Below are 27,900 nucleotides of genomic sequence, written 5' to 3'. Positions count from 1 at the left end.
CCGAATGTAGTTAGCCATCAAAATCCATAGCTTTCCAAAGTTTGTGACGCAGTCTACAACAAAAGGTGAACAAAAAATGCATACATTTGAAACACTGCATACAAAAAATGTGTATAACTGGAAAATGCACACAGATACTTGATTCAATAGAAAAATCGCTTGGAGAAATGCATGCATTTATTTAAAAGTGCACAAAAATGCATGCATTTAGGAAAGGCATACAAAAAATTAGTTTTGAAAAACATGCAGAAATGCGTATGAATCTTCATGCAGACTAAAATAAAATCACAATCTGATGTAGAAAAAGAATGTAATGAACTTGGTAGTGGAAAAATGTGAACCTGAATAAAATCAAGCTTGACGGATCCACCCACTGCCCTTCCATTGACTTGACTATTAACTTGGTCTAATCCAACCCACTGTGATGGTCAGTAACACTATTCACGACATGGACATGTATAGGAAGTGCATGATGACGTAACACTTATAAACCACAGCTGCACATCTATCTACAGCTGGGGGGGGCGCGCGATATCTTACACCTCCAAGATCGTGTGCAACTACACATTCCTCCAAAGGACTCTATTGTTGGAGCCTAGAGCGAACAGCACAGCAAGTCAGTAGCTGCTGTGCGCCATGCTAACCTCTAGCCAATTACCATTAAAAGTAGGAATGCTGGGAAACGCTCAAAGCAGCTCCACTAGGCTGTGCAGATTAGCCAACATATTTTGTGTCCTTAGTGTGTAACTAAGGGTGCAATCCAATGGACTGCGCCCTCGCTGCTTGAAGCCCCTGAACTCAGACACTTCTGAGATTTCTATGCCCTGCCCAGCAGGTTGGGAGGAGCAGCAGAGGCGATCTTTGCCTTCCCATCCTCCTATCTCCTTTATTTTTGCTTGACAGGCTTTTCAGCCCATCTAGCAAGGCTGCTTTGCAAGGGAAGGGAAGGTGGCTGGAAGAGGCTCAGAATAAATTGTATCCTTGCATCTCCAGTCTTTTCCCCTCCCCACTTCCTTCTCCTTTCCCCCCTCTCCGAGATAGATTTTCCAGTGTCGGAGAGGCAGCTGGCATGGTTTTCTCTATGCCACCTGCAACAGGGCAGATTTCCAACTTCCCCTTCCAAGATCAGAGTGCTGTCTCCAACCCCGGAAGGGATTTTCTGAGCCATCCTATCGCTCGCCCAGGAACCATAGGATTACTCTCTAAGTGGATTCCATTTTTTGGAAATGAGTTGTTTACTACTTAATGTAAATGACAGGAATTGCAGTTGAGTTGACCCCAGCAGTTCAATCAGTTTGAGACATTACTGCTTTTTTTAAAAAAGAAATCTGCTATCTCCCTAGGCTGAACCTCTAGTTGTGGACCTGAAGGATCTCTTCCAAGTAATCTATAACATCAAGAAAAAAGAAGAGGATGATAAGAGAAAGGTAATGCTGCTTACTATCAAAGCTCTTCAGATTTCAAGCTCCCCAATAGTTGTATATAAGAGATTAATGAAAACTACTATTGATCCAAGCTGTTTTGGCTTCACCTTAAACTTTGAACTTGATTATTTTGATATTTATTATGTATTGTATTGTATTGTTATTCATTCCTTAGTTGCCTTTCAAGGCGGTGGTCTTCCCAAGACAGCTTACAGTATAAAACAGTAATACTCAATATCAACACGTTATAAAACCATCTTAAATTTGACAATTTTCAAATAAGCCAATTACAATACAATAGGATACAGTTCAGATACATAGAAGCAGAAAATACAATGAAACCTTACCAATTTAAAAACAGGTATGTTCTTAAAGCCCTTTTAAAATCAACCACAGAGTGAGCCAGCTGCATATCTCTTGGGAGGAGAATTCCATAAAGCAGGGGCCACCACAGAGAAGGCCATAAGAACATAAGAAGAGTCATGCTGGATCAGACCAAGGGTCCATCCAGCCCAGCATTTCATCCACACCATGGCCAACTAACTGCCCACAGGAAACCCACAAGCAGGACATGAGTGCAAGAACACCCTCCTGTTGAACTCATGTCCTGCTTGTGGTTTTCCCCACAAGGTTCATACATGTGTAGGCAGCCCTTCAAGTTACATGGGCCAAAACAATTTTAGGGCTTTAAAGGTAAACTCTGAATTGGCCCCCAGAAATGCACTGGCAACCAGTGCAGCTGGTACAGAAATGGTACAATATGATCTGACAGCCTAGCCTCAACAAGGATGCAGGCAGCTGGATTTTGTACCAGCTGGAGTTTCCAAGTATCAGAGAGGACTGAAAGGAGCCTGCCTAAACTCGGTACTACCAGTTATTAGCAGAGCAATCCACTCAAAAGGTGATGAACATTCTGTCAACAAGATGGAGAAACAGAAGAGTATATCTTTCTCCTCGGTGGTAGGTACTGGTAGAGGACATGCATGTTGGTAGAGGACATGCCTCATACACAGATGGTCCCAGATTTAATCCTTGGCATCTCTAGTGTTTAAAAAAAAACAGCCAGGTTAGCAGGTGATGGAAAAGACTTCTGCCTGTGACCCTAGACTTCTGCCTAAGACCCCGCTGTTAAGCAGAATACTGGACTAGATGGACAAATGGTTGACCTGGTATAAAACGGCTTCCTATGAATACTGAAGGTGTAACTTCTCTTTTTCAGAATGAAGAGGCCAATAAAACCTCTGAGGTAAGGAATCAACAAGCAACTGTCTTCAGACACAAAAAGCCAATTGACTGACAGACTTAGAATCATAGAATAGTAGGGTTGGAAGGGGCCTATAAGACCATCAAGTCCAACTGCCTGCTCAGTGCAGGAATCCAAGTCAAAGCATCCCTGACAGATGGCTGTCCAGCCTCGTCTTGAATGCCTCCAGTGTGGGAGAGCCCAGCACCTCCCTAGGGAATTGGTTCCATTGTCGCATTGCTCTAACAGTCCAGACGTTTTTCCTGATGTTCAGCCGGAATCTGGCTTCCTGTAACCTGAGCCCATTTTTCCATGGCCTGCACTCTGGGATGATCAAGAAGAGATCCTGGCCTTCCTCTCTGTGACAACCTTTCAAGTACTTGAAGAGTGCTATCATATCTTCCCTCAGTCTTCTCTTCTGAAAGCTAAACATGCCCAGTTCTTTCAGTCTCTCCTCATAGGGCTTTATTTCCAGTCCCCTGATCTTCTTTGTTGCCCTCCTCTGAACCCTCTCCAGTTTGTCTGCATCCTTCTTAAATTGTGGTGCCCAGAACTTCAAATACAACTGCTGCTTTCAAGCAAAAGAAAGTGGGGAAAGTGTGTTCTTGCTAGGTTGTCTTTGTACCCGAGAGCACAGCAATTGATTATCAGCTCTGACTTGCCTTTGCTTTGTTTCAGAACGGTAATGATGAAGCAACTGCTGATCAAGGTGGCAAAATAAAGCTGGTATGTAGAGCTTTCTAACCTGAATAGCCAGTTAATAGATTACTGAATAGCAGTTAAACCAGAGTAGAGCAAATTCAGCTGAACTAATTGTGTCGCCCTGGCAGTAGGCTTCGAACTCTTAATTCAGAGGTGCCAAGATGGTGATACATCAAATTCAAAGGTTTACGTACAAGGAGTACTTTATTGAGTAACTTGCAGCACACAGGCGTACCCAATGGTTGGATCAGACAGCTTCTCTGAACCACAAGCCACTGGGTACAATGGGTTTTATACAATACATGTTGGCAATAGGCAGCATAGCACTAGCAAGCATCCTTAGCGTTCATTCCCAGCATAAACTAACAGCACTTGGTTCTCAAGCACAGCCGCCTGTAGCTTTAAGGTAAACAAACTCTGCTTCTCAGGCACATCAGAGATAAAGACTCTCATTAGCAAGGAATGTTCTGAGAAGGCTGTTATTGGCCTTTTGACTCAACTGCACATGCTCAGAGGCTTACTAGCAAGGTAATTGCACCAATAATGAACTTCAGCAAGCATTCTGGATCTCTAGGTCCCTCTAACACTACAAATGACTTGGCTACACTCCCGGGGCCAATACACTAATACAGCAAGTTATGCTAGAATAGACTTAAGGCTACAGAGAATCCTATTTTTCAAGCATTCACACACATGGTATTGCTTGAACTTAAGTGACCTTGTAGACTGATGAGCGCAGTCCTAATTCCTGGAAATTTTACTCTTAAAGGGTCTTGACCAGATGGATCTATTTGGAGACATGTCTACTCCTCCTGACCTGAACAGTCCCACAGTGAGTAGTAAAGGCTTTGTTTGAAGTGTTCAGAGTTGGGATCAGATAGATAAGGATCTACTGGTACTGCAAATCACTCAGATCTTCATCAGCCAGGGGGAAGGGCACACATGACTCCCAACCATTTAACAATAGCAACAACAAAAAGCCTTTTTCCTCCAGAGTTAGGCTGCTGAAATCAAAAAAGGCTTGGGGTGGGACTACATTTGTATGTGAAAGGATTTGTGTGCAAGCTCTGCTTTTGGTAATGAAAGCAAATTCCTGGGCTGAGCATGTGCTTGGAGGTGTAAATCTGTGTCCATCTTCTTGAGCCGCTATTTTGCACCTGGGTCCAGTTGATGGACTTTGGGGTACTAGTGAAAAACAAAATATATTCTGTAAGACCTAAAATCTGACCTCCCCCTACACACACACACACACACACACACACACTTTAAATGACTTCAACAGTAGGAATCTTTAAGAACTTGTCCATCCTTGATGCCTAGGGTAGATTCAGATGAGTACTCATATGACAGAATCTTCCCATATGTCCATATGAAACCAGAACCATATTCACCCTCTTAAGGTTCACAACAGTTGGTCCTTGGTCAAATTTACCTAATAAGTACGCTAGCAATGTTGGAAGAAAAGTGACCATAGTTTAGTGGAAGATGATATGCTTTCAGTATGTAGGGATTGGACCTGGCCTCTTGGGTGGCACTGTTCAAAGGTCCCAGGGCGGGTATCCAGTATAGATGGACCAATGAAGCTCTGAGCTGGTATAAAGCACCTCCAGATACATGTTGCAGGATCAGACAGTAGTAGGATTTGGAAGTACATGCAGAAGTTCAATGTGCTTCTGGAGAACATGGTCAGTAAGGATAATAAAGGAACCCTCGAGTAGAAAGCAGGGTCAGAGTCATATAAGCAGTCCGCCTTCATGTCCTGACCTGCCAGTCAGATGGTTCTGGGAAGCCTGCAATTCTTGGGGCAAACATAGTTGCTCCCAGCGGGCCACCAGAGCTGTTTCAAGGAGTGCTGCCTACATAACCACTATTTCAGAACTGCCTAATTGATGCTCCTGATCTGTATAACTCAAACTTAACATCAAATGGCTTACACAATAAGAGCACTGAACTTTTCTATAAGGAAGGGCTGTTGAACCTCTTTCAACCCAAGGGCTGAATTCAGTTTTGGAGAAGCTCTCGGGGTCCACATTCCAGTGGTGGGCAGGTAAAAGTGGGTGTGGCCAAATGCCAAAAGATACCAGCATATTTCACCTGAAAGCCCTTACTGCCTGTAACTAAGCCTTAGGAGAGGCATTTCCATCTTTTAGAATGGGGAAAAACCTGTGCAAAAGCCGGGAAGCCACCAAACAATCAGAGGTCAGGATAAAGGGGTTGGGATCATAGGAATGGAGTGTGGCCACCTGGGGAACCCTGGAGGACCAAATTGGTGGGCTGGATTTTGCCCGTGGGCCTGAGGTTCAACACCTCTGGTCGACAGTACCTGTCCAAAATGGCAAAAGGCATCTAGGTCATAGATATCCTTTTGGGGGGGGGGGGTTCATTGCAAATCTGCTTGCTGATGACTTTTAATCAATGACCACATGGGACTACTTACACATGTCCAAATGACGCTTCTGCTAATCTATCTTCTTTCCCAAACCTAATAGGAGGAGGATAAAGAGATCCTGTTAGTGGATTTAAACTCTGAAATTGAGGCCCTTCCGGCTTCTCTCAAGGGGGAGGATCTTTTCTTGAATGGCATCACACCTTCCCTACCAATGCCAAAGCGGCAGCCACCTTTCTTGCCTGAACATGCTTTCTCTGCAAACCTCAGCTTCTTTCCTACCCCCAATCCCGACCCTTTCAGCGATGACCCTTTCACGCAGCCTGACCAATTGGCACAGCCCCCGCTTGATTCTTCTCTCTCACCTCCCAATCAGAAGATGGGAAGTGTGACTGGCCCCATGGGGAACAGTGGGGTGAATGGGGATGTAGACTACTTTGGGAAACAGTTTGACCAGATTTCCAACCGGACTGGCAAGCAGGAAATGCAGGCTGGCCAGTGGCCACTCGAGAGCAAGCCAGTGCCATTAGCAGCGAAGACTCCAAATGGGGTACCAGAGAGAGAGCAGAATGGTTTTGCTGCCAACTCCCCACTCAACGTCTTCATGGAGAGCTCTTCCAAAGGGTTGCCCGTGCAAAATGGATTACGGCTAGACTCCGATAACGGCATCCAATTGGTCGCACATGACTCTATTACGATTAGCCCGCCTCCGCAAAGTACCAAGCCAGGAAGAGGAAGAAGGACTGTTAAGGTGAACGTTGGTGCACACACAAAGTGGTGACATGCATGCTTTCTACTTGGACTAGGTGAAGGAATTTCCCTCCCCGCTCCTCAACAAAAGCTTTGCTGGCAGAGAAATACTTACCTCCCGTCCTATAAAGCAATAGGCTCCATCCACTGTAAGCCTTACTCTGTGGCTTTTGCGTTCTGTGTCCATCCATAGTCATTCTTTCTAAACCTAACTTTCTCTCTCCTAACGCTGCCATGTTTCTGTCACTCTGGTAAGTACGATGCTCAAACTCCTGATGCATGTATTGACTATAACTTTGGAAGGGGGGTAAAAGCAGATGTTTTGGTCTAGTTCAGGAACCCAAACCTAGAAATGGAGGATGAACATGAGCCCTTCACGTAGGGGAGCAGGCAGGAGCTGTTACGTGTGCAGCATTCCACAGCATGGTAGACCTCAGAAGCTAGGAAATACGATCAAGGAGAGGTTTGCAAAATGTCACGGCATACCATTGGTCTTGCTATGTAAACCAACCTAAAGTTCCCAGAAGCAACATCCTGTCTTGGACAGTGCTGCATAGACCTAACACAAATACAAGCTATGGAGGGTGGCAATCCAGGTGTTTGGGTTTTTTAAAAAAATGAGCACTGACTCAACCATATGCTTAGATGCAATTGAAGGAATTCTTCATTGCTACAAGAATTTATATCCCACCCTTCTAGTGCTTACACACAGGTCAGGGAAGCCAATAACAATTAAAAACTAACCATAAAATGTGATAACACTCCCAAACAAGTTGCTATAATAGAAACGGATGCAGCAAACTAAACAGAGGCATCAATTAAAAAATGTTGTTTGATAAATCAAAAGCCTGTCAAAATGTTTCAGCAAAATGTCATTAAGACAGGCAGCTAACTGAGCTCCTCAGGGCAAAGAGTTGCACAATTTAGATGCATCCGCAAAAAAAGGCCCTTTGTCTCACTCCCCATCAGCTGAGCCTCCACCATAGCTGGGACACAGAAGGGCCTCTCCGTCAGATGTTAGAGTGCTGGCAGGCTGGCATGGGAGGAAGCAGTCCCTACAGTATCCTGAACCAAAGGCATTTAGAGCTTAGTCATCGCCAACACACTGAATTATGCCCAGAACGAAATCGATAACCGGTGTGGCTCTTGCAGGTCACGTAAGACTGCCCACCAGCATTCTTATTGTTGCATTCCGGACCATTCCGAAGACTCTTCAAGGTAGCCCCATGTCGATTGTGCTGCAGTAATCCAGTTTAGATATAACTGAAGGCATGGGTCGCCGTCGCCAGGTCTGACCTCAACAGGAAGAGATGCAGCTGCTGCATCAGCCCTAGCTGGGCAAAGACTCTCCTGGCTAGAGCTACCACCTAAGAATCCAGGTGCAAAGCAGAGTCCAAAAGTGCCCCCAAACTGCATACCTGATCCTTCAAGGCGAGTACAACCTCATCCAAAGTGGGCTGAATTTCTGTTCTGGAGTCTGTCTCCTGACCAGGAGCACCTCTGCCACTCAGCCAATTTACCTCTTCCACCTTGATTTAACTCAACTTTTTAGATTCTGTAGCTGTGATGTCAACACACTAGAGCAGTTTGAGGGCGGGTGATAGTGGCTTGGAAGTACCTTGATCCCAGGTACTTTTAAACGTTACAAGCAAACAACCATTCTGATCAAGTCTCTCTTTTCTTCTTTTCTTTTCCAGAGTGCAACCAATGACTTGTTCGGCTCAGACATCTTTGCTCCTGGACTGGCTGCAACAAGCACACTGACTACTGCAAGGCAGTCTTCACCTGTGCAAAACAACCCTCTAGACCTCTTCAAAACCAGTGCTCCTACAGCAGCTCCCATGCCTGCACTGGGTTAGTCGAGATTGTTTTTAAGGCAATTGATGTCAAATGTGACTTTGGGTGATCACCTCTAAGGCTGGCTTACAGGAGTGTGTGTGTGTATTAAATCACATTATCTGACTTGGATTCCTGCACTGAGCAGGGGGTTGTACTGGATGGCCTTGTAGACGCCTTCCAACCCTACCATTCTATGATTCTAATTCTATTCATTTAAACGTAAATGATTATTTTTTTAAGAGACTCTTTCTAGCACACACCCCATCTGATTCAATCAGGCACAGACACCTGGAGGCAGAACTACCTGCATGTTTCAATCTCATTAGCTTTGTCATGCGAACGGGCAGTGGCGTAGTGGTACATTCTGAAGGGCAGACACTCATCCCCACAGTGCATAGCCACCCCCCCAAGGAGAGATCAAAGATTGCAGATAGATGTGTTGATCTATATCAACAAACCAATTTTGGTAGTTTTTGTCTCCACCAGGAGGAGGTCTTTTGTAAAGCTAACAAGTCTTAACTGCCCATTCAGGACCAAGCCAACCCAAAATACTTTGCATCACAACATGGAACAATATATCGTTCCTGGGAAAATTCATTTCCCCCCAACTATTGTGCCTAAGCTCAGAGGGGAACAGGGAATTCTGAGGGGTGTGGCAGATGACATCATTGTCCCTGCTAATAAAAGAAAACCCCAGTACTGTGTCCCTGAGAGCCCTGGCTTCACTGGGTTGTTCAGTTGTTAAGTCTGTTGCTTCTGGGAAAACCACAGCTTTGTCCGACTCTTCGTGACCCCATCGACCATAGCACGCCAGGCCTTCCTGTCCTCCGCTCTCTCCCGGAGTGTGCTCAAGTCCATATTCATTGCATCGGTGATGCTATCTAGCCATCTCATCCTCTGCCGTCCCCTTCTCTTTTTGCCTTCAGTCTTTCCCAGCATCAGGGTCTTTTCCAGAGAGTTTTCTCTTCGCATTAGGTGGCCAAAATATTTGAGCTTCAGCTTCAGTATCTGTCCTTCCAATGAGCACTCAGGGTTGATTTCCTTTAGGACTGACTGATCTGACCTCTTTGCACTCCAGGGGACTCGTAAGAGTCTTCTCCAGCACCACAGTTCGAACGCATCAATTACTCGGCGCTCAGCCTTCCTTATAGTCCAGCTCTCACAGCCATACGTTGCTACTGGGAAAACCATAGCTTTGATTAGACGGACCTTTGTCGGCAAGGTGATGTCTCTGCTTCTTACTATGCTGTCTAGGTTGGCCATAGCTTTCCTCCCAAGGAGCAAGCGTTTTTTAATTTCATGGCTACAGTCACCGTCTGCGGTGATCTTGGAGCCCAAGAAAGTAAAATCTGTCACTGCTTCCATTTCTTCCCCTTCTATATGCCAGGAAGTGATAGGGCCAGATGCCATGATCTTCGTTTTTTTAATGTTGAGTTTCAAACCAGCTTTTGCACTCTCCACTTTCACCCTCAACAAGAGGCTCTTTAGATCCTCTTCGCTTTCTGCCATTAGGGTGGTATCGTCTGCATATCGGAGGTTGTTGATAATTCTCCCGGCAATCTTAATTCCGACCTGTGATTCATCCAACCCAGCATTTCTCATGATGTACTCTGCATATAAGTTAAATAAGCAGGGTGACAATATGCAGCCTTGTCGTACTCCTTTCCCAATTTTGAACCACTCGGTTGTTCCATGTCTGGTTCTTACTGTTGCTTCTTGACCCTCGTACAGGTTTCTCAGGAGACAGGTAAGGTGGTCTGGTACTCCCATCACTTTCAGAATTTGCCACAGTTTGTTGTGATCCACACAATCAAAGGCTTTAGCGTAGTCAATGAAGCAGAAATAGACGTTTTTCTGGAATTCTCTTGCTTTCTCCATGATCCAGCGAATGTTGGCGATTTGATCTCTAGTTCCTCTGCCTCTTCTAAACCCAGCTTGTACTTCCGGTAGTTCTCGGTTCGCATGCTGCTGAAGCCTAGCTTGTAGGATTTTGAGCATCACCTTGCTGGCATGTGAAATGAGCGCAATTGTGCGGTAGTTTGAACACTCTTTGGCATTGCCCTTCTTTGGAATTGGAATGTAAACTGACCTTTTCCAGTCTTGCGGCCATTGTTGAGTGTTCCAAATTTGTTGGCATATTGAATGCAGCACTTTAACAGCATCATCTTTTAGGATTTTAAATAGCTCAGCTGGAATACTGTCATCTCCACTAGCTTTGTTGTTAGTAATGCTTCCTAAGTCCCACTTGACTTCACTCTCGAGGATGTCTGGCTCAAGTTCAGTGACCACACTATCATGGCTATCAGGGACATTCAGATCTTTCCTGTATAGTTCTTCTGTGTATTCTTGCCACCTCTTCTTAATCTCATCTGCTTCTGTTAGGTCCCTGCCTTCTTTGTCCTTTATCATGCCCGTCTTTGCACAAAACGTTCCCTTGAGATCTCCGATTTTCTTGAAGAGATCTCTAGTCTTTCTCATTCTATTGTTTTCCTCGATTTCTTTACATTGTTCATTGAAGAAGGCCTTCTTGTCTCTCCTTGCTATTCTCTGGAACTCTGCATTCAGTTGGGTATATCTTCCCCTTTCTCCCTTGCTTTTCGCTTCCCTTCTTTCCTCAGCTACTTGTAAACCCTCATCAGACAGCCACTTTGCTTTCTTGCATTTATTTTTCTTTGGGATGGATTTCGTTGCTGCCTCCTGAACAATGTTACAGACCTCCATCCATAGTTCCTCAGGCACTCTATGAGGTCTAATCCCTTAAATCTATTTGTCACCTCCACTGTATATTCATAAGGGATATGATTCAGGTCATACCTGAATGGTTTAGCGGTTTTCCCTACGTTCTTCAATTTAAGCCAAAATTTTTCAAGAAGCAACTCATGATCTGAGCCACAGTCAACTCCAGGGCTTGTTTTTACAGACTGTATAGAGTTTCTCCATCTTTGGCTGCAAAAGTACACAATCAATCTGATTTCGATATTGACCATCTGGTGATGTCCATGTGTAGAGTCACCTCTTGTGCTGTTGGAAAAGAGTGTTTGCTATGATCACCGTGTTCTCTTGGCAAAACTCTATTAGCCTTTGTCCTGCTTCATTTTGTACACCAAGGCCATGCTTGCCTGTTATCCCGGTGATTTCTTGACTTCCTCCTTTAGCATTCCAATCCCCTATGATGAAGAGGACATCTTTTTTTGGTGTTAGTTCTAGAAGGTGTTGTAGGTCTTCATAGAACCGATCAACCTCAGCTTCTTTGGCCTCAGTGGTTGGGGCATAGACTTGAATTACTAGGATGTTGAAAGGTTTGCCTTGGATTCGTACTGAGATCATTCTATCATTTTTGAGATTGTACCCCAATACTGCTTTTCCCACCCTTTTGTTGACTATGAGTGCTACTCCATTTCTTCTAAGGGATTCTTCCCACAGTAGTAGATATAATGGTCACCTGAATTAAATTCGCCCATGCTTGTCCACTTTAGTTCGCTGATTCCCAAGATATCCATGTTCAATCTTGCCATCTCATGTTTGACCACCTCCAGCTTGCCTTGATTCATTGATCTTACATTCCAGGTTCCTAAACAATATTGTTCTTTACAGCATCGGATTTTCTTTTCACCACCAGACACATCCACAGCTGAGTGTCCTTTCAGCTTTGGCCCAGCCGCTTCACTCTTTCTGGCGCTACTTGGAAATTCCCTCTGCTCTTCCCCAGTAGTATATTGGACACCTTCTGACCTGAGGGGCTCATCTTCCGGCGTCATCTCTTTTTGCCTTGTGACATGTTCCACGGGGTTTTCTTGGCAAGATTACTGGAGTGGGTTGCCATTTCCTTCTCCAGTGGACCACATTTTGTCAGAACTGTCTGCCATGACCTGTCCATCTTGGGTGGCCCTGCACGGCATAGCTTATGGCTTCACTGAGTTACGCAAGCCCCTTTGCCACAACAAGGCAGTGATCCATGAAGGGGTTGCCTCTAGCTAGGGGTGGAGAATTTGCTCAACTTTCATTTACAAGGGGAAAAAATAGCAAATCCATGAGCTAGCCCAATTCGATGCAGATTTAGTTGGGCCAGCTTCCAGGAAAGTGAGCCAAAGTCTGGGGGCCCGGCTGATGAAAGCTCGGCGAGGTGCACCCCGCCCCCCAGATAGATTTGTCGGACATCCTTTATTATTATTATTGTTATTATATTTATTTATATCCCGCCTTTTTCCCAAAACTGGGACTCAAGGCGGCCTTACAACGTTAAAACTGCTACAATTAAAATGTATTTATACTTTTATTTATAGAACTGTATAAAAGTTAAAAATATAATTGAATCATCAATATTAAAATTGTAAATATATTAAAACATTAAAAGACAACAAGAACAACAAAAATGGTATCCATACGTCGCATTTTCCCGGGTCCAGACTAGTTATCTCCAGAGGCCTGCTGGAACAAAAAAAAATCCTTAAATCCATACATCCCTGTCTGCCACATGGCACAACAGTGCCCTCAGGTGGTTAACAATATAAAACAATTTGTAAATTTAAAACATGTAAAAAATCAAATAGTTAAAAGCAGATAATATGACATACTCCCATTGCTTGCCTAAAAGGTAAACAGTGAAAGGCAGGACCAAAGGGCAACTAAAATGATCAAGAGGCTGGAGTAACTCCCCTTTGAGGGAAGGTTACAACAGCTGGGCTTGTTTAGCGTAGAAAAAGACAAGTGAGGGGAGATATGATAGAGGCTTACAAAATTATGCATGAAGTATAATAGAATCATAGAATAGTAGGGTTGGAAGGGGCCTACAAGACCATGGAGTCCAACCCCCTGCTCAATGCAGGAATCCAAGTCAGAGGGCAGGAATCCAAGTCAGAGGGCAGGAATCCAAGTCAGGTAGAGAATGGATAGGGAGACATTTTTCTCCCTCTCTCACAATACTAGAACCCCAGGTCATCCCATGATGCTGATTGGTGGGGGATTCAAGACGGATAAAAGGAAGGGCTTCTTCACCCAGCGCATAGTTGAAATTTGCTACCACAAGATATAGTGACAGCTGCCACTTTGGATGACTTTAAAGGGGGATTGGACAAATTCATGGAGGAGAAGGCTATCAGTGGCTACTGGTCCTGATGGCTATATGCTACCTAAAGTATCAGACAGACAGTATGCCTATGTACACCAGTTGCTGGGGAACATCGGCAGGAGGGTGATGTTATATTCATGTCCTACTTGTTGGTATCCCCTCAACAGTTGGTTGGCCTCTGTGTGAACAGAACGCTGGTCTAGATCATGGACCCGTGGTCTGATCCAGCATGGCTCTCCTTATATTCTTATGTTCAAAGTAGGCCATTGATTATCTTTGGGGAGAACACGATAACGCAGGGCTGCGCAACCTGTCAGCCAAAATGTCTAGAGGGACACAAGTTGCCCGCTCCTGCCGTAAGGAGTGTGCAGCTGTTGAGAAGGCAGTATTCCATGTTTTTATATAAAAGGCTAGTAGTAACAGTGTGTGTGCAAGGGCTCTGGCACAGATCTTAGGCAAGCCAAACTTGGCTGGAAAGAGAACTTGCTTGGGGGCAGGAAGAAATGTGCATAAGCAATACGTTCGGGTGCCATTGTTTGAGAACCACATTGCTAAAGTAGAACTACTACATTTGTCTTTTAGGGTACAATCCTGTGCATGTTTAGACAGAAAAAAGTCCTACAACGTTGGCTGGCTGGGGAATGCTGGAAGGTGTAGGATCTTTTTTTTGTCAAAACATGCATAGGATTGCAACCTGAATGTTAATAAGTAAGATCAAGTACGGAGCTGAAGAACAACGTTATAGTAGATGCATTGGATACCCAGCCAGGAAAAAAAATGAATTTGACCCATCCTAAGAACTTAATTTTTTTTAGTCAGAATAAAAGTAAAAGACTTGTATCTTGCACACAATAATATTGGGCCTGCCTAGAGATGTGAAAGCTGGGAAACAAAAACTGGGGGAAAATGGAAAAATTAAGGAACATGTATTTCCAAATGTTCAAAAAAAATCACTGGGGAAAATGGAGGGTACCCCATTTTTTCCAGGCCTTCACATTCCTAGGCTCGCCACAAATGTGTGCATTGACTGAACAACTAAGTCTTGTTTAAAATGCAGGTGGATGATGCACTACGTACACCCCTGTGTTGGTATCTACAAGGCACTAAATGGTTGCCTTGCGAAAGTGTTTGGAGTTGTCCAATGATACTTCTAAGCATTATGCTGAAGGTGTGTGTGTGTGTGTGGTCTCCCCCTGCCTTTTTCAGGTGGCTTGCCTACTGCGCCTCCCCCAACACCAGCATGGGGTCCTCAATCTGCAGTCTTCAGCCAGCCGCCTTCAGTCTTTCCTGGCTCTGTTCTGGGTGCTCGGCCTGCGAGCTTTACAACACCTCTGGGTTTTGGTGCCACTCCACAAGTTCCCAACTGGAATCAGCCTGTCTCCTTGGGAGCCCCGGCCCAGTCTCCAGCTCCCGATCTCTGGGGTCAGCCTGCACGTGTTTCTCCTCCGAATGCTTGGGTGCCACCATCCGCCACTGGGAACCCATTCCAGGTCAGCCAGTTCCCATCCACACTAGCAGCCCATCCTCCATCTATGTTGTCTTCCATGTCATCTGCTAGTCTTCCTCCTCCTCCTCCTCAGCTCCCTCCCAGAACTGCGCCTCAGAAGGAGCTGATCAAGAAAGAGAGTGATGCCTTCACCGCTCTGGATCCACTTGGGGATAAAGAGATAAAGAATGTAAAAGAGATGTTCAAAGACTTCCAGCTGACAAAGCTGCCTGCCGTGCCTGCAAGGAGGGCCGAACAGCAACAGCAAGGTCTGTCGGGCACTTCTGGAGCCTTTGCCACTTACTTCAATAACAAAGTGGGGGTTCCTCAAGACTTGGCTGACCACGATGACTTTGAAGCTAGTTGGCTGTCTCCTAAAATTGGTGGTAAAGCTGCTGTTCTGAGTAATCTTAAAAGGGATGGCCTTCCTGTTGCCCACCCATTTTGATTAGCTAAGTGCAAATACTTGAGTGTATGTGATGGGTATCTTAAATAGTGTCCAGGGAAGAGAATATTCCGTAATCCCTTCTGACTTGAACGCTTTCTTGACCTTCATGATAGTAGAACAAAGGCAGTCCCCAGTCAACCCTCAGCCCATTTGCAAACTCAATGGGTGGCCTTGGAGAAGATATCGGGTTGGGTCCAGATCCTTCGTTCTGCCAGCGGAAGGACACAACTTGCGGATGTGGAATTCCGCATCCTCTCCTCCACCTTGCAGGCCCCCGTGTGCCCTCCAAATCTTCTCCAGAGAACTCCCAACCCTCTGGACCAGATTTGCAGCTATTTCTTTTTAAGTGGGAGGGGTAGAGCCAAGAAAGGTATCCAGAGGAGCCTTGCTGCTCGCAGACACCATGTTGCTTGCCGCTGCATAGCACATGCAATGTGGGCATGCTCGCTGGCAAAACGTGGACTTGTTTGCTGCATAATATGCAATAGGTTGCTTAGAGTGACTTTAAAATGGTAGCTTGATAAGTGTCATTTTCTACAACCTAGTACCACCAAAGCCTGTTCCCAGGCAAAATACTGTGCCGTCTACCAAGCCTGCTGAAGACCTATTTGAAAACCCTTTTAAGATGGACCCTTTCGCTGCTCCCTCACAAAGTTCAGTAAGTATCTGAGTGAGCTTCCAGTTCTGAGTTGTTCACTGGGGGCTGTCAACTTGCTTGGTATAGTGAGCCAGATGCCAGTGCTTTCTTTCCCATAATCCTTGACAGTCTATTCCAATGGAAGCTGAACTGCCTAAGATGTTACACTACGATCTGTTAATGTTCTGCCTCGGCCCTTCCAAATGTTACACTACGCTCTCTAAATGTTCTGCCTCAGCCCTTCCTGTTCCAACTTGGTTGCATGATCAAAGGTGACAGCGAGCTGTGCTGACTAACCTTGCAGGACAGACCATGAAACTGGTCAGTTGGTGGAATGATCATACGCCATGTCCTTTTAAAAGTAGTGCTATGCCCAACATGTCCCCCACATTCTTTTCAACCATTCCCTTTCAGTTTGATAGAAAAGAAGCTGATTTCGAAAAGAAATTCAATGGTGAAGAAAGTTTCAAATAAATTCTCATGGACTGGTTTTGGGTTTCTTGTGCTCACCTTAGTTAGGAGGTGGTCGAGGAGTGCGCACGTATGTTGTGTTTTTCATTGCACAATCATCTCTCTGGGAGCCAGCAGCCTCCTTGGCTCCCCACACTTCAATTAAAACCCTGGGAAAGACATCATGAAGTAATTCCTCCCATGGGCTTTTTTCAGATCAGGAATGGCAGGTGGCCTGGGAGGCTGCAGTGCAATGGAGAGATGTGTAATAGAAAGAAAACACACACACAGCACCTTTGGCTGCCTCCCAGTGATTAGATGCACTCAAAAACATCAGAAAAATAACACACACCTCCTTTTTTCTGTTAATGGTTCTATAAGTATAAACAATACTCTTAACATCCTGAGCCTGTAGTTAGAAGGAAGGCCACGTGCAAGTGACGTTCTGGATCCAGGCATCCTACATGGACTGCAAAGATGCTAGGGATGTACAAGTATTTCGTTTCTGTCCACAAATCAAACATGTCCAACTCCAAATGCAACTAGGAGCATAATTCCTTGGAAATGTTCACCATTTCCCAAGCTTGCATTTGCGTTTGAAGTGCGCACTTCCACAAATGCTCACTTCCTAAAATTCACATTTCTGCCCCTGCGAAGGTGTACTTTTGTGCTTTAGCCTATGGGGGAAAGTTCACCTTTGCAGTGCATGTTTGGTAAGTGCACTTTTTTTGTTGTTCGAAAATGTGTACTTTTCCTGTTTCGGTGGTGGGGAAAGGTGCTTGTGTTTGGGAGCAAGAACAGGGCAAGATGAGCATTGAGGTAGCAAATGGAGAACTGCAACGAGCTCGAACATCACTTGTTCTCCCATTCCTACCTGATGCGCAACCAAATGAACGAGGAGGGGTTACATGCCTGAACAAATTCTGGGCAGGTCTTGTGTCAGGGTGGGCAGCTGTCAGGAGCCCATCTGTGCCTGGGCCCCTGCCCCAGCCCTCCACCTCCTCACTTACCTGGGAAACGCCATAGCCAAGACCTGCAGGCCCCAAAGTGCCCCATTTTAAAAAACCATTCTTTTAATTTACGTTTTGAGTAGCAGCAATCTGAACCAATCAGATGCTGCCTTCGGGGCAGCATGGCCAATTACAGTCTTTATATCGCTCCTGTGCCCTCATTGGCCAAGTACCCCCAAAGGCAGCATCTGATTGGTTCAGATTGCTGCTACTCAAAACGTAAATTAAAAGAATGGTCTTTTGAAATTGCACATGGGGGCCACACTTGGCTGGTAGGGTGCCATGGAGCTTTCCAGGGGGCAGCCAGGTGAGGAGGAGGAGCCACTGCCACTGTGCCAGGAAGAAAAATGGAGGGGAAGGGTTGGATTGTCTGGATGGCGGCTTGGGAAGGAAGGGAGGCCTTCAATGGGATGGATGGATGGTGGGCAGCCACATGGGGGCTTCATCAGGGGGATGGCTGCTGGGCAGCTACAATGGGTTGAAATGCCTCTCCCGAGACTGAGTTACTAGCAGGAATAACTTTAAACTAAAATACTCTGGTGTTTTGGTCCCACCCTTTTTGCCTTTGGCCACGCCTACCACTGGAAGGTGGCCCCTGAGAGCTTCTCCAAAACTGGATTAGGACCTCTGGCTGAAAGAGGTTCAACACCCTTGCTGTAGAGCATTATCCACAAACTATTTCAGCATAATTTGAAACTAAGACTAATTTGTTTTCTTTCTCTGCTCTAGACTACAGCTCCACCACTGCTGTCTTCTGCTCCATTCGGTGACCCATTTGGAAATCCATTTGCATAGACTTGATAGGTGAGTGGCTTTTAGTTCAGTGGCAGTCAATCCTGATTCTGTTCATCCTAAACTTGAAACTCCACCATCTAAAAGGCAAGTCTTGGCCTTTCTTTAAAAGTAGCTGTGGAGTACTGTAAGATGGCAACTGTTCAGAATGTGAATTGAGGCTAAGTGTTACTAGATACCAGCTGGCCAGTAACAACTCAGTTTTCAGCCTTCAAGGTTGCAAAAGGCCAATGCAGAGGGAAACCATGATATTCTGCACCTGAACAGTGGCCCAGTTTGCATGCAGTGACAATTCTGGGTTGCATGCAGCAGTAATTCTGGGTCCTTGGGAATGAGGCACAACTCTGGGTAACCGAAAATGAAGCACAACTCTGGGTAACTGAAAACAAGGCACAATTCTGGGTAACTGAAAACTAAGCCACATGGTGGTACCTGATGCCTGATCACTCCTGCTGCAAGTGAGTGTGACTGAAACAAACCATGGACCCTTCCATCTGTGGTTTGGTTAGTGTTCATTTTTCTGGTTTTTCAGGGAGGAGACAAGTCAGAGTTTCTGAAGTGCACATAACACTAAACACAATTGGAAGGTCTGGGGCTCTTTAGCCACTCCCACTTGCAGTAGGAGTGGTCGGGCAAGGTGCACCAGCATGCTGCTTCCTCCTGATAACCCAGAATTATGTTGAATTCTATAACATCATATCTGTTAAGAGCTCCCTAGCAAAAGATGCAAACATAGGACTGATTCTTGCATGATCTTTCATCAACTTCCGCTTACACATCCAAGTAATCATTTATCTGGTATTTTGTCTCCATATTTTCAATAGTCCATACAGTGAGCTTCAAGACAACAAGTGTTGTGTGGCCCAGTGGTGGAATGGTCACACACTCATTGTTCTTGACCAGAACTGAGTGTAATCAGCAAAGGAATAACTGGACTGCTATGGCAAAAAGGATGTAACAAGTTACTGTCTTCACTCTGCGTTATCTGCCTCATTCTTCATCCACTTTTGGATTGCAATTCATTCCAGGACATCCCTGGATTGCAGCCATCTGAAGCCAAGGAAGGAATTTGCTAGAGACCAAACTGGAACTGGTGGTGAACTTCTGCCCATGTAGATTTAAGTAACTGAACACTCTGTGATGTCTCCTAGTCCTTTACTTTCACTTCTGTCAAGGCTTGGAAGCACTTAAATGAATGAGAAACTAAACACCCTTCTGGGATGAAACCACATGATTGTCTATTCACCTTCACAAAAGGGAAGAGGACCATAAGCTGAAGTTGCAGCACTGAGTCACCTAGAACATAAAATGGTCAAGTACCGTTGCAGACTCCCAGCCTTACTGCAAGCTTTTAAAACATCCAATGCTCAATTTCCCTCCCACCCAAAATGTCAAGGTGATGTCTGAATTACAAAATGAGCAAATACTGTGTTTGGCGCGAATCTGGTGAGTTCTAGAAGTCTAATGACTGGCTCTAATGCTGATGCAGTCTAGTGGAAGTTCAGATACTCTTGGCAACCTCTTGTCCAGGATGGATGAAATGACTTTAACGTTGCTTTCCCCAGCACATCTGGTGTTACAGAATTGGCCTTTAGCAAGATTCTCAGGTTCCTTAAGCAAACCAAGACTGAGAAAAGGATAGACAAAATAGACAAGTGTTTATAAGAAGGCTTGGTGAACATGCTGTTAAACTGGAAAGCAATCAAACTCTGAACAACAAATTGCAAGCTGGAAAATCGAAGTATGGTATGGCTGGAGTTATCCGCATAGCGCTAATGCACCATTTAAACAAGGGTCCTAAGAAACTGGGCGGAACTGATGCAAAAGCCAAGGGTGGTGGTCTCCATTATGGCACTTACCAATACAAACTTGAAATGGTATCCATGTTTAGGTAAATGCAAAATTGGAGATCTGCTTACTAGAAAACATGAGTTCTGCAGTGATCTGTTCTTCCAGCCACTTATGCAATCTGCTCTGTACATACTCTACTGCACTTTCCTGTAATGCAAAAAGCTATCAGTTTATATGTATTTGTCTCAGACTGGAAATGTAGGAACTTATGGATTGTGTTACACTGTAAAAAGCAGGTGTCAAATGTTCTGACAATTAAATGTAACTTCATTTCAAGAGTGGCATATATTTTTATAGATGAAAACACTTTAATATAGTTAAATATCTTCTTCACTTGCACATGAAAGTACTGGTTATGTACCCTGGCTCTAATTTACTGAATAGATATGCAGAAGCATATGTAACTACAACGTAATTTTATAATCATGCCAGGGCCCTTGAGGTACTTGGAATGTAGGTGGGGCCATATGGCATTGATACTGCTCTCCCCCCCAGCCCCATGACTGGGTACACAACCTAGGCTTGTGTATAGTCAATAGAAGGGAGACAACCAAACATACCAAAATGGTAGCAGACAAAGGTTGACAGAAATTATTCACTCCCCAACCCACCCTCCATATACTCAAAGGCATAGCAGCAGCAGCGGGGGGCGGAGAACGGCCAATTATTGGGTAACTGAGCATGTCCAGGGAATAATAAAGCTCTTTAACAGAAAGGATGTCCATCTTAAAGAATTTACGCCTCCTACATTGGTGCCACTCTGGGAGAATAGTGGGCACTTAATCCCCATTGGGCAATAGGGGAAACAGCCTTGGCTATCCTACAGGAATGGTATGTACTCCTCAGAATAGTCTACTCTATGCAAGTTTTCATCATGGACAAGGATGTTTAGAGAAGTCTGGAGTCCGCTAGGGAAGGATGTGTGCACGCATGCAACTTACACACAGACAGTATTGTGGTTGTCACCATGTGTCCCAACATGCAATGTAACTGACACGTGTAAGTATAGTTCTTTCCATGGTGCATCATCACTACCTCTGCGTTAACTGTCATAATATTACCTCCCGTATCAGAGGCAGTTACTGGGGCACACAAGGAGGAGCGTGCTGTTGCACTCATGTCCAACTTGCGGCTTTCCCACAGGTAGCTGGTTGGATGCTGTGTGAACAGAAGGCTGGACAAGATGGAACTTTGGTCTGATCCAGCAGGGCTCTTATGTTCTGCAGTCTTGGGCAGGAGTCTGTTATTGCCTGATTTATTTATTTACTTGTGACATTTATATACCACGGAATATAATGAAATCTCTCTGATATTAAAATACAATATTAAAAACACAACATTATAATGCAGCATTAAAAGCACTTCGAACTACAGTAAAAAAAAAAAACTCAGAGTAAAATGGAGCAGCATAATTTACTTACAGCTCAGGGAAAGCTTGGGTAAACAAGTGGGTTCTCAGGAAGTGTTAAGATGTCACATTTTCTGCCTCCTGACCTACACAAGGGAGGGTTTTCCAGAGGGTGGGCGCCGCTACCGAGAAGGCCCGCTGTCTGGGTATTTTACTGCAACATTCCATTTGTTTTGGAGTGACCAGCAAAGCTGCCTCTGCGTAGGGATGGACGGATTCCCTACCTTTCATTCCACGGGGGAATCTGCCTGCGGGGGGAGGTGATCCGTCCCTCCCCCCGGAATCCACGGAGCCGGCCGCCTGCTCTGCATCACTGCTAAATGTCGACACGGCCGGCAGCCATTGCCATGCTGTATTGCTGTAAGTAAGTGTAAAGTGGCTCATTTAGGCTAATCTACCAGCTTTATGGCCGCAAATGGCACCCACTACGCCATTTGTGTCCGGAGACTTGCAGTGATACGACACGGCAATGGCTGCTGGCTGTATTGACATTTGGCAGTGATGTGGAGCAGGCGGCTGACTCTGCAGGATCGACGCCAAGATGGACCCAACCCGGATGGATTCCGGGGGGAGGCAGAGGTGAATGCTCCATTCCGCCACAGATTCCAGGGGGCGGATTCTTTAGAATCCGGCCTCATTGGAGTCCATGGCAGAATTCTCCGCCATCCCTACCTCTGCTGAACTTAAAGGTCACCTGGGTAAGTATAAGCAAAAGTGGTCCACAAGGTATCCTGGTCCCAAGTTATTTAGGGCTTTGTATGACAATAATATAACCTTGTACTTGGCTCAGTAGCTAATAGGCAGCCAGTGCAGTTCTTTTGACTAGAGCTGTGCACCGCTTCAGTCCAAAGCGCGAATCACAAGGTGAAGCGGGCTGATTCAGAGGTGCCTTGGTGTGATATGAGGTAGATCAGAACAGCCCTGAGGCACTCTGAAGTGAAGCAGTTTGTTGGCAAGGTGCCTTGTCGGCCTCGGAGGTTTGTAGCTATTCTGCTGCCTTCTGAGCAGCCCAGACAGGATGGCTCCAAATGTATCCATTTGAGAGATCCAGGAGGGGGGAGGAGGGGGGGGAGCGAGCTTTGGCGAATGGCAATTCTAGTTGCCAAATTAGGGCTGAATGGAACCTAGCAATCTCCAGTCAGTGACAGTGGTGGAAGAGCGGGGGAATACTGAACAAACCAGGCTACGTTTGCTCATTTCGAGAGAGGCAGTGTTACTGGAGAGGGCTCTGTCTGAACTTGGCTGGGGGGAGGGGGTGCGTGCATGCACGTCTTCCTTCCCAATTCTCCTTTCTTTTGTAGGTTTATTTATTTATTTATTTATTATTTTTTAATTTAAAACCCCAAAGATTTAGTACTTGGGGTTTCTTCCTTGGGTCTCCCCCCACCCTCCTGTAATACGTTTTACCTTTATAAGTATTTACGTAGCCTATCACGGCTTAACTAAGGGAATGCAAATGGCAGCGGCTACAGCGGCTGCCATTTGCGTTCCCTTTTTTTTGCCGTTTTAGCCTATGTAAATATGTACATAGGCTATTACGGCCAAAAAAAAAAAAGGAACGCAAATGGCGGCCACTACACCATTTGCGTTCCTTTTTTTTCTTTTGCTGTAATAGTCTACGTAAATATTTACGTAGGCTAAAACAGCCCAAAAAAGGGAACGCAAATGGCGGCCACCATAGCCACTGCCATTTGCGTCTGCTGTTTTTTGTGGGGGGGTTTGCTGTGATAGGCTACATAAATATTTACGTAGCCTATCATGGCAAAATACAGGGACGGAAATGGCGGCGGCTACGGCAGCCGCCGTTTGTGTCCCTGCAGGCTGCCCAGTGGCTGGATGTCCGGCTGCGGGCAGCCCTGGCCAGCGGCTCTGCAGAATCTCCGTGGAGATTCTCTCCGGCCAGAGAGAATTTCTGGGGGAGGGATGGAGCGCCTCCCCCCCACCGCGAATGTCACCCTTTGAAAAGGTAAGTGACTTTCATACATCCCTAGTCTGAATCCTCAGGGTGGTGGAGGGTCAAGAAAAGGAGATCCTCCAGGGTGTGGGGGAAGATGAGCAGCAGGCAGAGGCTCCAGCACCCGACCCCTCTTCCATTGTTCTCCTGCTTGTGTGGTGACTCCAAGACTCAAGGTGGGCAGTCTCTGTCTCCACAGAAACATCAGGGCAGCGTTGTGTGGGACCACTTCGAGGTGGGAGTGGATCCCAGCACTGCCGTCTGCTGCCACTGCAAGGCATCTCAGAGCAGAGGAAACAGCCAGGGCACTACACCAGCAGCAGCTGGATCCTGTACTTAAGGATGCAGCCCCAATCAGTCTTGCTAGAGGAAGAGGCCCCCGCATCCCAGCAGGCAGGCAGCAGGGGCAAGCAGAAGGCTGGTAGTGCCAGAATTCCTGCAAGCTCTTCGTCCCTCGCCCCCAAGAGGCTTAGGCAGGCCACAATGGAGGAGATGGGGTGGGGAAAGTATGGGTCCACAAGGTGGAGGTTTCCAGCACCCAACCAGATCACCAACTGCACTTTTGTGGAAACAGTGAAAAGTTATAGCTCTTCGCTTTGAGAGTTTTTGTTGAAAAAATGAAATTTTAACTCTGCCTAATGCAAAAACTACTGGGCCAAACTGTCTGAAATCTGGCAGGTGGGATCCCCTACATGGGGGCTGCAAGATTCCCACACTTCATGTATTTATCATGAAAATTGGAAAAGTTATGGCCATTTGTGTTTTCCAATGCACGTCAATGGGAAAACGTCAAAAACGAGTAATTCAGATATCCAAATCTCATTTTGGATTTGGCTCCAAGTTGAAGTGGATAGGGCCTGAATTGGTCCAAGGTGAAGTGGGGCTGCCTCAGAAGATCCAAGTCAGCATCTGAAGCAAAGTGAGGGGTCCATGCACAGCCCTACTTTTAACACAAGAGTTACATGAGCATAGCTATGTGTCCTAGTGAGCGCACTAGCTGCACCTTCTGAACCATGCACGAGGGCAACCCCATACAGAGTGCATTGCAGTAATCTAATCGTGAGGTTACCAGTGCACAGATCACCGTGGCTAGGCTATCCCTATCCAGTCATGGGCATAGTTGGCATACCAACAGAAGATAATAATGGGCACTCCAGGACACTGAGGCCGCCTGGGCCTCCAGTGACAAAGATGGATCCAGGACCACCCCCAAACTACAGACATGCTCCTTCAGAGGGAGTGCAACTCCATCCAGAACTGACAAACACCCCAATTCCTGGACTTGGGAACTGGCAACTCATAGGGTCTGTATCTTGTTGGGATTCAGCTTCAGTTTATTGGCCCTCATCCAAGCCATAACTGCATCCAGGCACCAGTTTAGAACATGCGCAGCCTCTCCCAATTCAGATGTCACAGAGAAATAGAGCTGGGTGTTGTCAGCATACTCATGACACCTTGCCCCAAATCTCCTGATGATCACTCATAACGGCTTCATATAGATATTAAATAACACTGGGGAGAGGATGGTGCCCTGTGGCACCCCACAGTTCAACTACCACGGGGCAGAGGCACAGTCATCCAATGCTATTCTCTGGAACTGACCCTGCAAGTATGAGTTGAACCACTGTAGAACAGTGCCTCCAGCTCCCAATTTACAGAGACAGTCCAGGAGGATACTGTGGTCAATGGTACTGAAATCTGCTGTCAGGTCGAGAAGAAATAATAGAGTGGCACTCCCCCGTCCCTCTCCCAAAGAAGGTCATCCATCAGGGCAACCAAGACCAATTCCTTCCCAAAACCAGGCCTGAACCTAGACTGGAATGGATCCAGATAATCAGTTTCATTCAAGAGCGCCTGCAGCTGAGACGCCACCACTCTCTCGAGCATCTTACTCAGGAACGGGGTATTTGTGACCGGGTAATAGCTCAGATCTCTGGATCAAGGGAGGGTTTTTTTAGGAGTGGTTGTACCACTGCCTCCTTCAAGGCAGCAGGGACCACACCATCACACAATGATGATCCATCTGGTCAGCCCCCTGCAGCTAGCTCGAATAAGCCATGATGGGCAAGGGTCGAGAGAGCATGTGGTGGGTCGAACAGATGCAAGCGTCTTATCCACATCCTCAGGCGATTGCACTTTGGACCTTTTTTTATTCCAAGCATGCGCTCTACCACTGATCCAAGTCCCCACTCCACTGTGGCTGTTAGCGCCACAGCTCTCTTTAAATATGCTTCCGAAAACAGTCTGAGAGTCTCTAAACTTTGTTCTAGTTTGCAGTAAAGTTAGTTGCTTAATCCAGAACTTGGCAGCTGGAGAAGCAAGCACCAATACTAAGACAAACTGCTAGTGAATGTTTAATTTCTTTTATCAGGCATGGATTGCTAAAGAATCAAACATTCCCCCTGCATAGGAGCATCTCTAGAAGTAAACAATCTGATTCCAAACAAGGGCTTAGTTACAAAGTACTGGCAGATTTCCTATTTGTGCTCCTTGCTACTTTATCACCTGCAGTTCCCTATCATCCCAAGCAACTGCATGACTTCTGGTCAGCGGGAGTGGTAATGCTCCCAACTCCACCCACCTAACCTGCCCTGCTCTTCCAAGATTTGTTCTAGTGCAGGGTGGATTTTTCAACAATTTATAGACAGTAAAATACCTATGGGGCACATTCTCAGGCCTGGTCTTCACATGCAGCAGGAGGTAGTCAAATGGACTGCACCACTTCAGAGTACAGGTGGGAAATATCATTTGTGAATTCCATGCTCTGTTTAAAAAAATTATAATCATTGGAATTAGAAAATCAGTATAGTTGGAAAGGGGCTTGATTAGAAAACGTTTCCCCAAATTCAATGTTATTCTGTTTGCAGGGATATGTTTGTTTGTTTTAATGTGGGGAGCTTTTAAAAAAGTGGTGTCTCCCACCTGTGGTCTAAAGTGGTACAGTCCATTCAACCATCTTAATCTGCTTCCTATGTAAAAATTTGTAGCCTCAGTTCATGCCTTCTTGGGCTTCCCTGTGGCCACATGAACTCAGAATGTATTTGTTGTTTCCTGTGGTTGCACAGGACTGAAGAAGCAATGGCTAATGAGCAGCAGTTTTCCAGGTTGGGCCAGCCCTACCATTAGGCAGAATGAGGCAGCTGCTTCAGGCAGCAGATGCTGAGATGAGCAGGGCAGTGGTGGTAGCAGCAGCCTTCCTGCCCTTCCCCCTAGGTCCCCTAAGCTAGTTGCTGCTCTCAGGTGTGGTGGAGGACAATGTCCTGTCACCAATGTTGAAGGAACACCGCTAGCATGTTTCAAGACTAGGGTGCATCCACAGCAGGCCACATACATGGAGTCATCCCGCCTCATTCATGGAATTCATCATGGTCCAGATGACATCGTCTTCAAGTTGTAAGCCTGCCATGTTTTCCCACCACATTTTCCAAAACCATAAAAAATATGTTAAGGAATAAAAGGGGGAATAGCTTCACAGTGTCTTTTGATTGGTAGTGCTAGAAGTCCTCCATCTGGAAGCACTGCAGTCTGGTTGGACTCTGTACAAAGAATTGGGGAAGGGGGCATCTTGCCTGCCCCTGGAAGCGAAATGCCTTGGTCCTGCCCTATTTCCAAGTAGGGTGGCTATTATGCCTCACCAAAAAAGAGGGCAAAACAAAAAGGGGACACAGATTGGCATAAAATGTGCAATTTTCTCACAGTAGAGAGAGGCCTTTTAAAGAGCTTCTGAAGTGGGTTGGCCACTTATGCATCAGCAAAAAAAAGGGGTATAAAATTCCTTTTCCAGGTAATTTATCTACCAATATCATCTCACTGAGGACTCCATAGTTTCCCATAGATGCACCTTCAACACTGCTTGCCACTCACACTTTCAACATTAACTGCTAATGCTGACATGCAACACTAGTGTCAGCTTTTCAGTTATATGAGACCCTGAAGATGTGGTCTAACTTGCTCTTAGGTGTGCCGTCTACATTCCTTTCCCTTTTGTTCTAGCGGAAGTTGCTGCCATGCTTTGTTTCACTACAGTGAAACAGTGAAGTATTACCGTTGTTTTCTTGGTTGCTCATAATTTGTGGACTTGGAGAAAGGAAGTACAGAAGCTTCTGACCCTTCTGGTCTTCCATCTTTCTTTGGGGAATGCCCAGGACTTTCTGCATGCAGCACAGTCAATAAACTTGAGAGCATTTCTCGTAAGTCCGCACACCAGACTCAGCCTACCTCTGGCACTGCTTCTGTTTGTTGTCCTGCTAATATATAACAAAACAGAATGGATTAAAAGCCCCCAGTTTCAGTACGGATTTTTCTAGCATTGAGATCAAGAACAGCACCATGTCTACTTTCTTGCCTCTTATAGGGGCATTCTTAATTTTTGGCTTTGCCTCAGCAGGGAAGACAAGGTAAGCTAATTTTCTAAAAATTAAATTCAGCTCTCCTCTGTATGAAAGCTGCTTC

General features: G+C 45.7%; 2 protein-coding genes across 3 annotated transcripts in view; both read left to right on the top strand.

The window, feature by feature from the left end:
- The window catches only part of DAB2 (DAB adaptor protein 2), a 56,029-nt gene extending 34,616 nt beyond the window's left edge, over positions 1-21,413 (top strand). Inside the window, exons 6-16 of one of the 2 annotated variants that reach the window (XM_084833129.1) lie at positions 1,344-1,427; positions 2,644-2,670; positions 3,346-3,393; positions 4,139-4,201; positions 5,859-6,506; positions 8,203-8,359; positions 14,619-14,902; positions 14,993-15,167; positions 15,892-16,004; positions 18,173-18,247; positions 19,060-21,413. In XM_084833129.1, coding sequence (XP_084689255.1) covers positions 1,344-1,427; positions 2,644-2,670; positions 3,346-3,393; positions 4,139-4,201; positions 5,859-6,506; positions 8,203-8,359; positions 14,619-14,902; positions 14,993-15,167; positions 15,892-16,004; positions 18,173-18,238 — 1,665 coding nt within the window. In that variant the 3' untranslated portion in view covers positions 18,239-18,247; positions 19,060-21,413. Of the gene's footprint in view, positions 1-1,343; positions 1,428-2,643; positions 2,671-3,345; positions 3,394-4,138; positions 4,202-5,858; positions 6,507-8,202; positions 8,360-14,618; positions 15,168-15,891; positions 16,005-18,172; positions 18,248-19,059 lie in introns of both variants that reach the window. The other variant, XM_084833128.1, reaches the window with a different exon arrangement.
- A 6,338-nt stretch (positions 21,414-27,751) lies between these two features.
- The window catches only part of C9 (complement C9), a 37,414-nt gene continuing 37,265 nt past the window's right edge, over positions 27,752-27,900 (top strand). The window contains exon 1 of the mRNA XM_084833130.1: positions 27,752-27,845. Coding sequence (XP_084689256.1) covers positions 27,778-27,845 — 68 coding nt within the window. The 5' untranslated portion in view covers positions 27,752-27,777. The remainder of the gene's footprint in view (positions 27,846-27,900) is intronic.

This window comes from Heloderma suspectum, chromosome 2, assembly GCF_057233095.1.
Source record: "Heloderma suspectum isolate Gila_16-S chromosome 2, 16-S_ref, whole genome shotgun sequence".
Taxonomy (NCBI): domain Eukaryota; kingdom Metazoa; phylum Chordata; class Lepidosauria; order Squamata; family Helodermatidae; genus Heloderma; species Heloderma suspectum.
The sequence above is the reverse complement of the archived record's forward strand: the minus strand, read 5'-3'. Positions and strand labels throughout refer to the sequence as shown.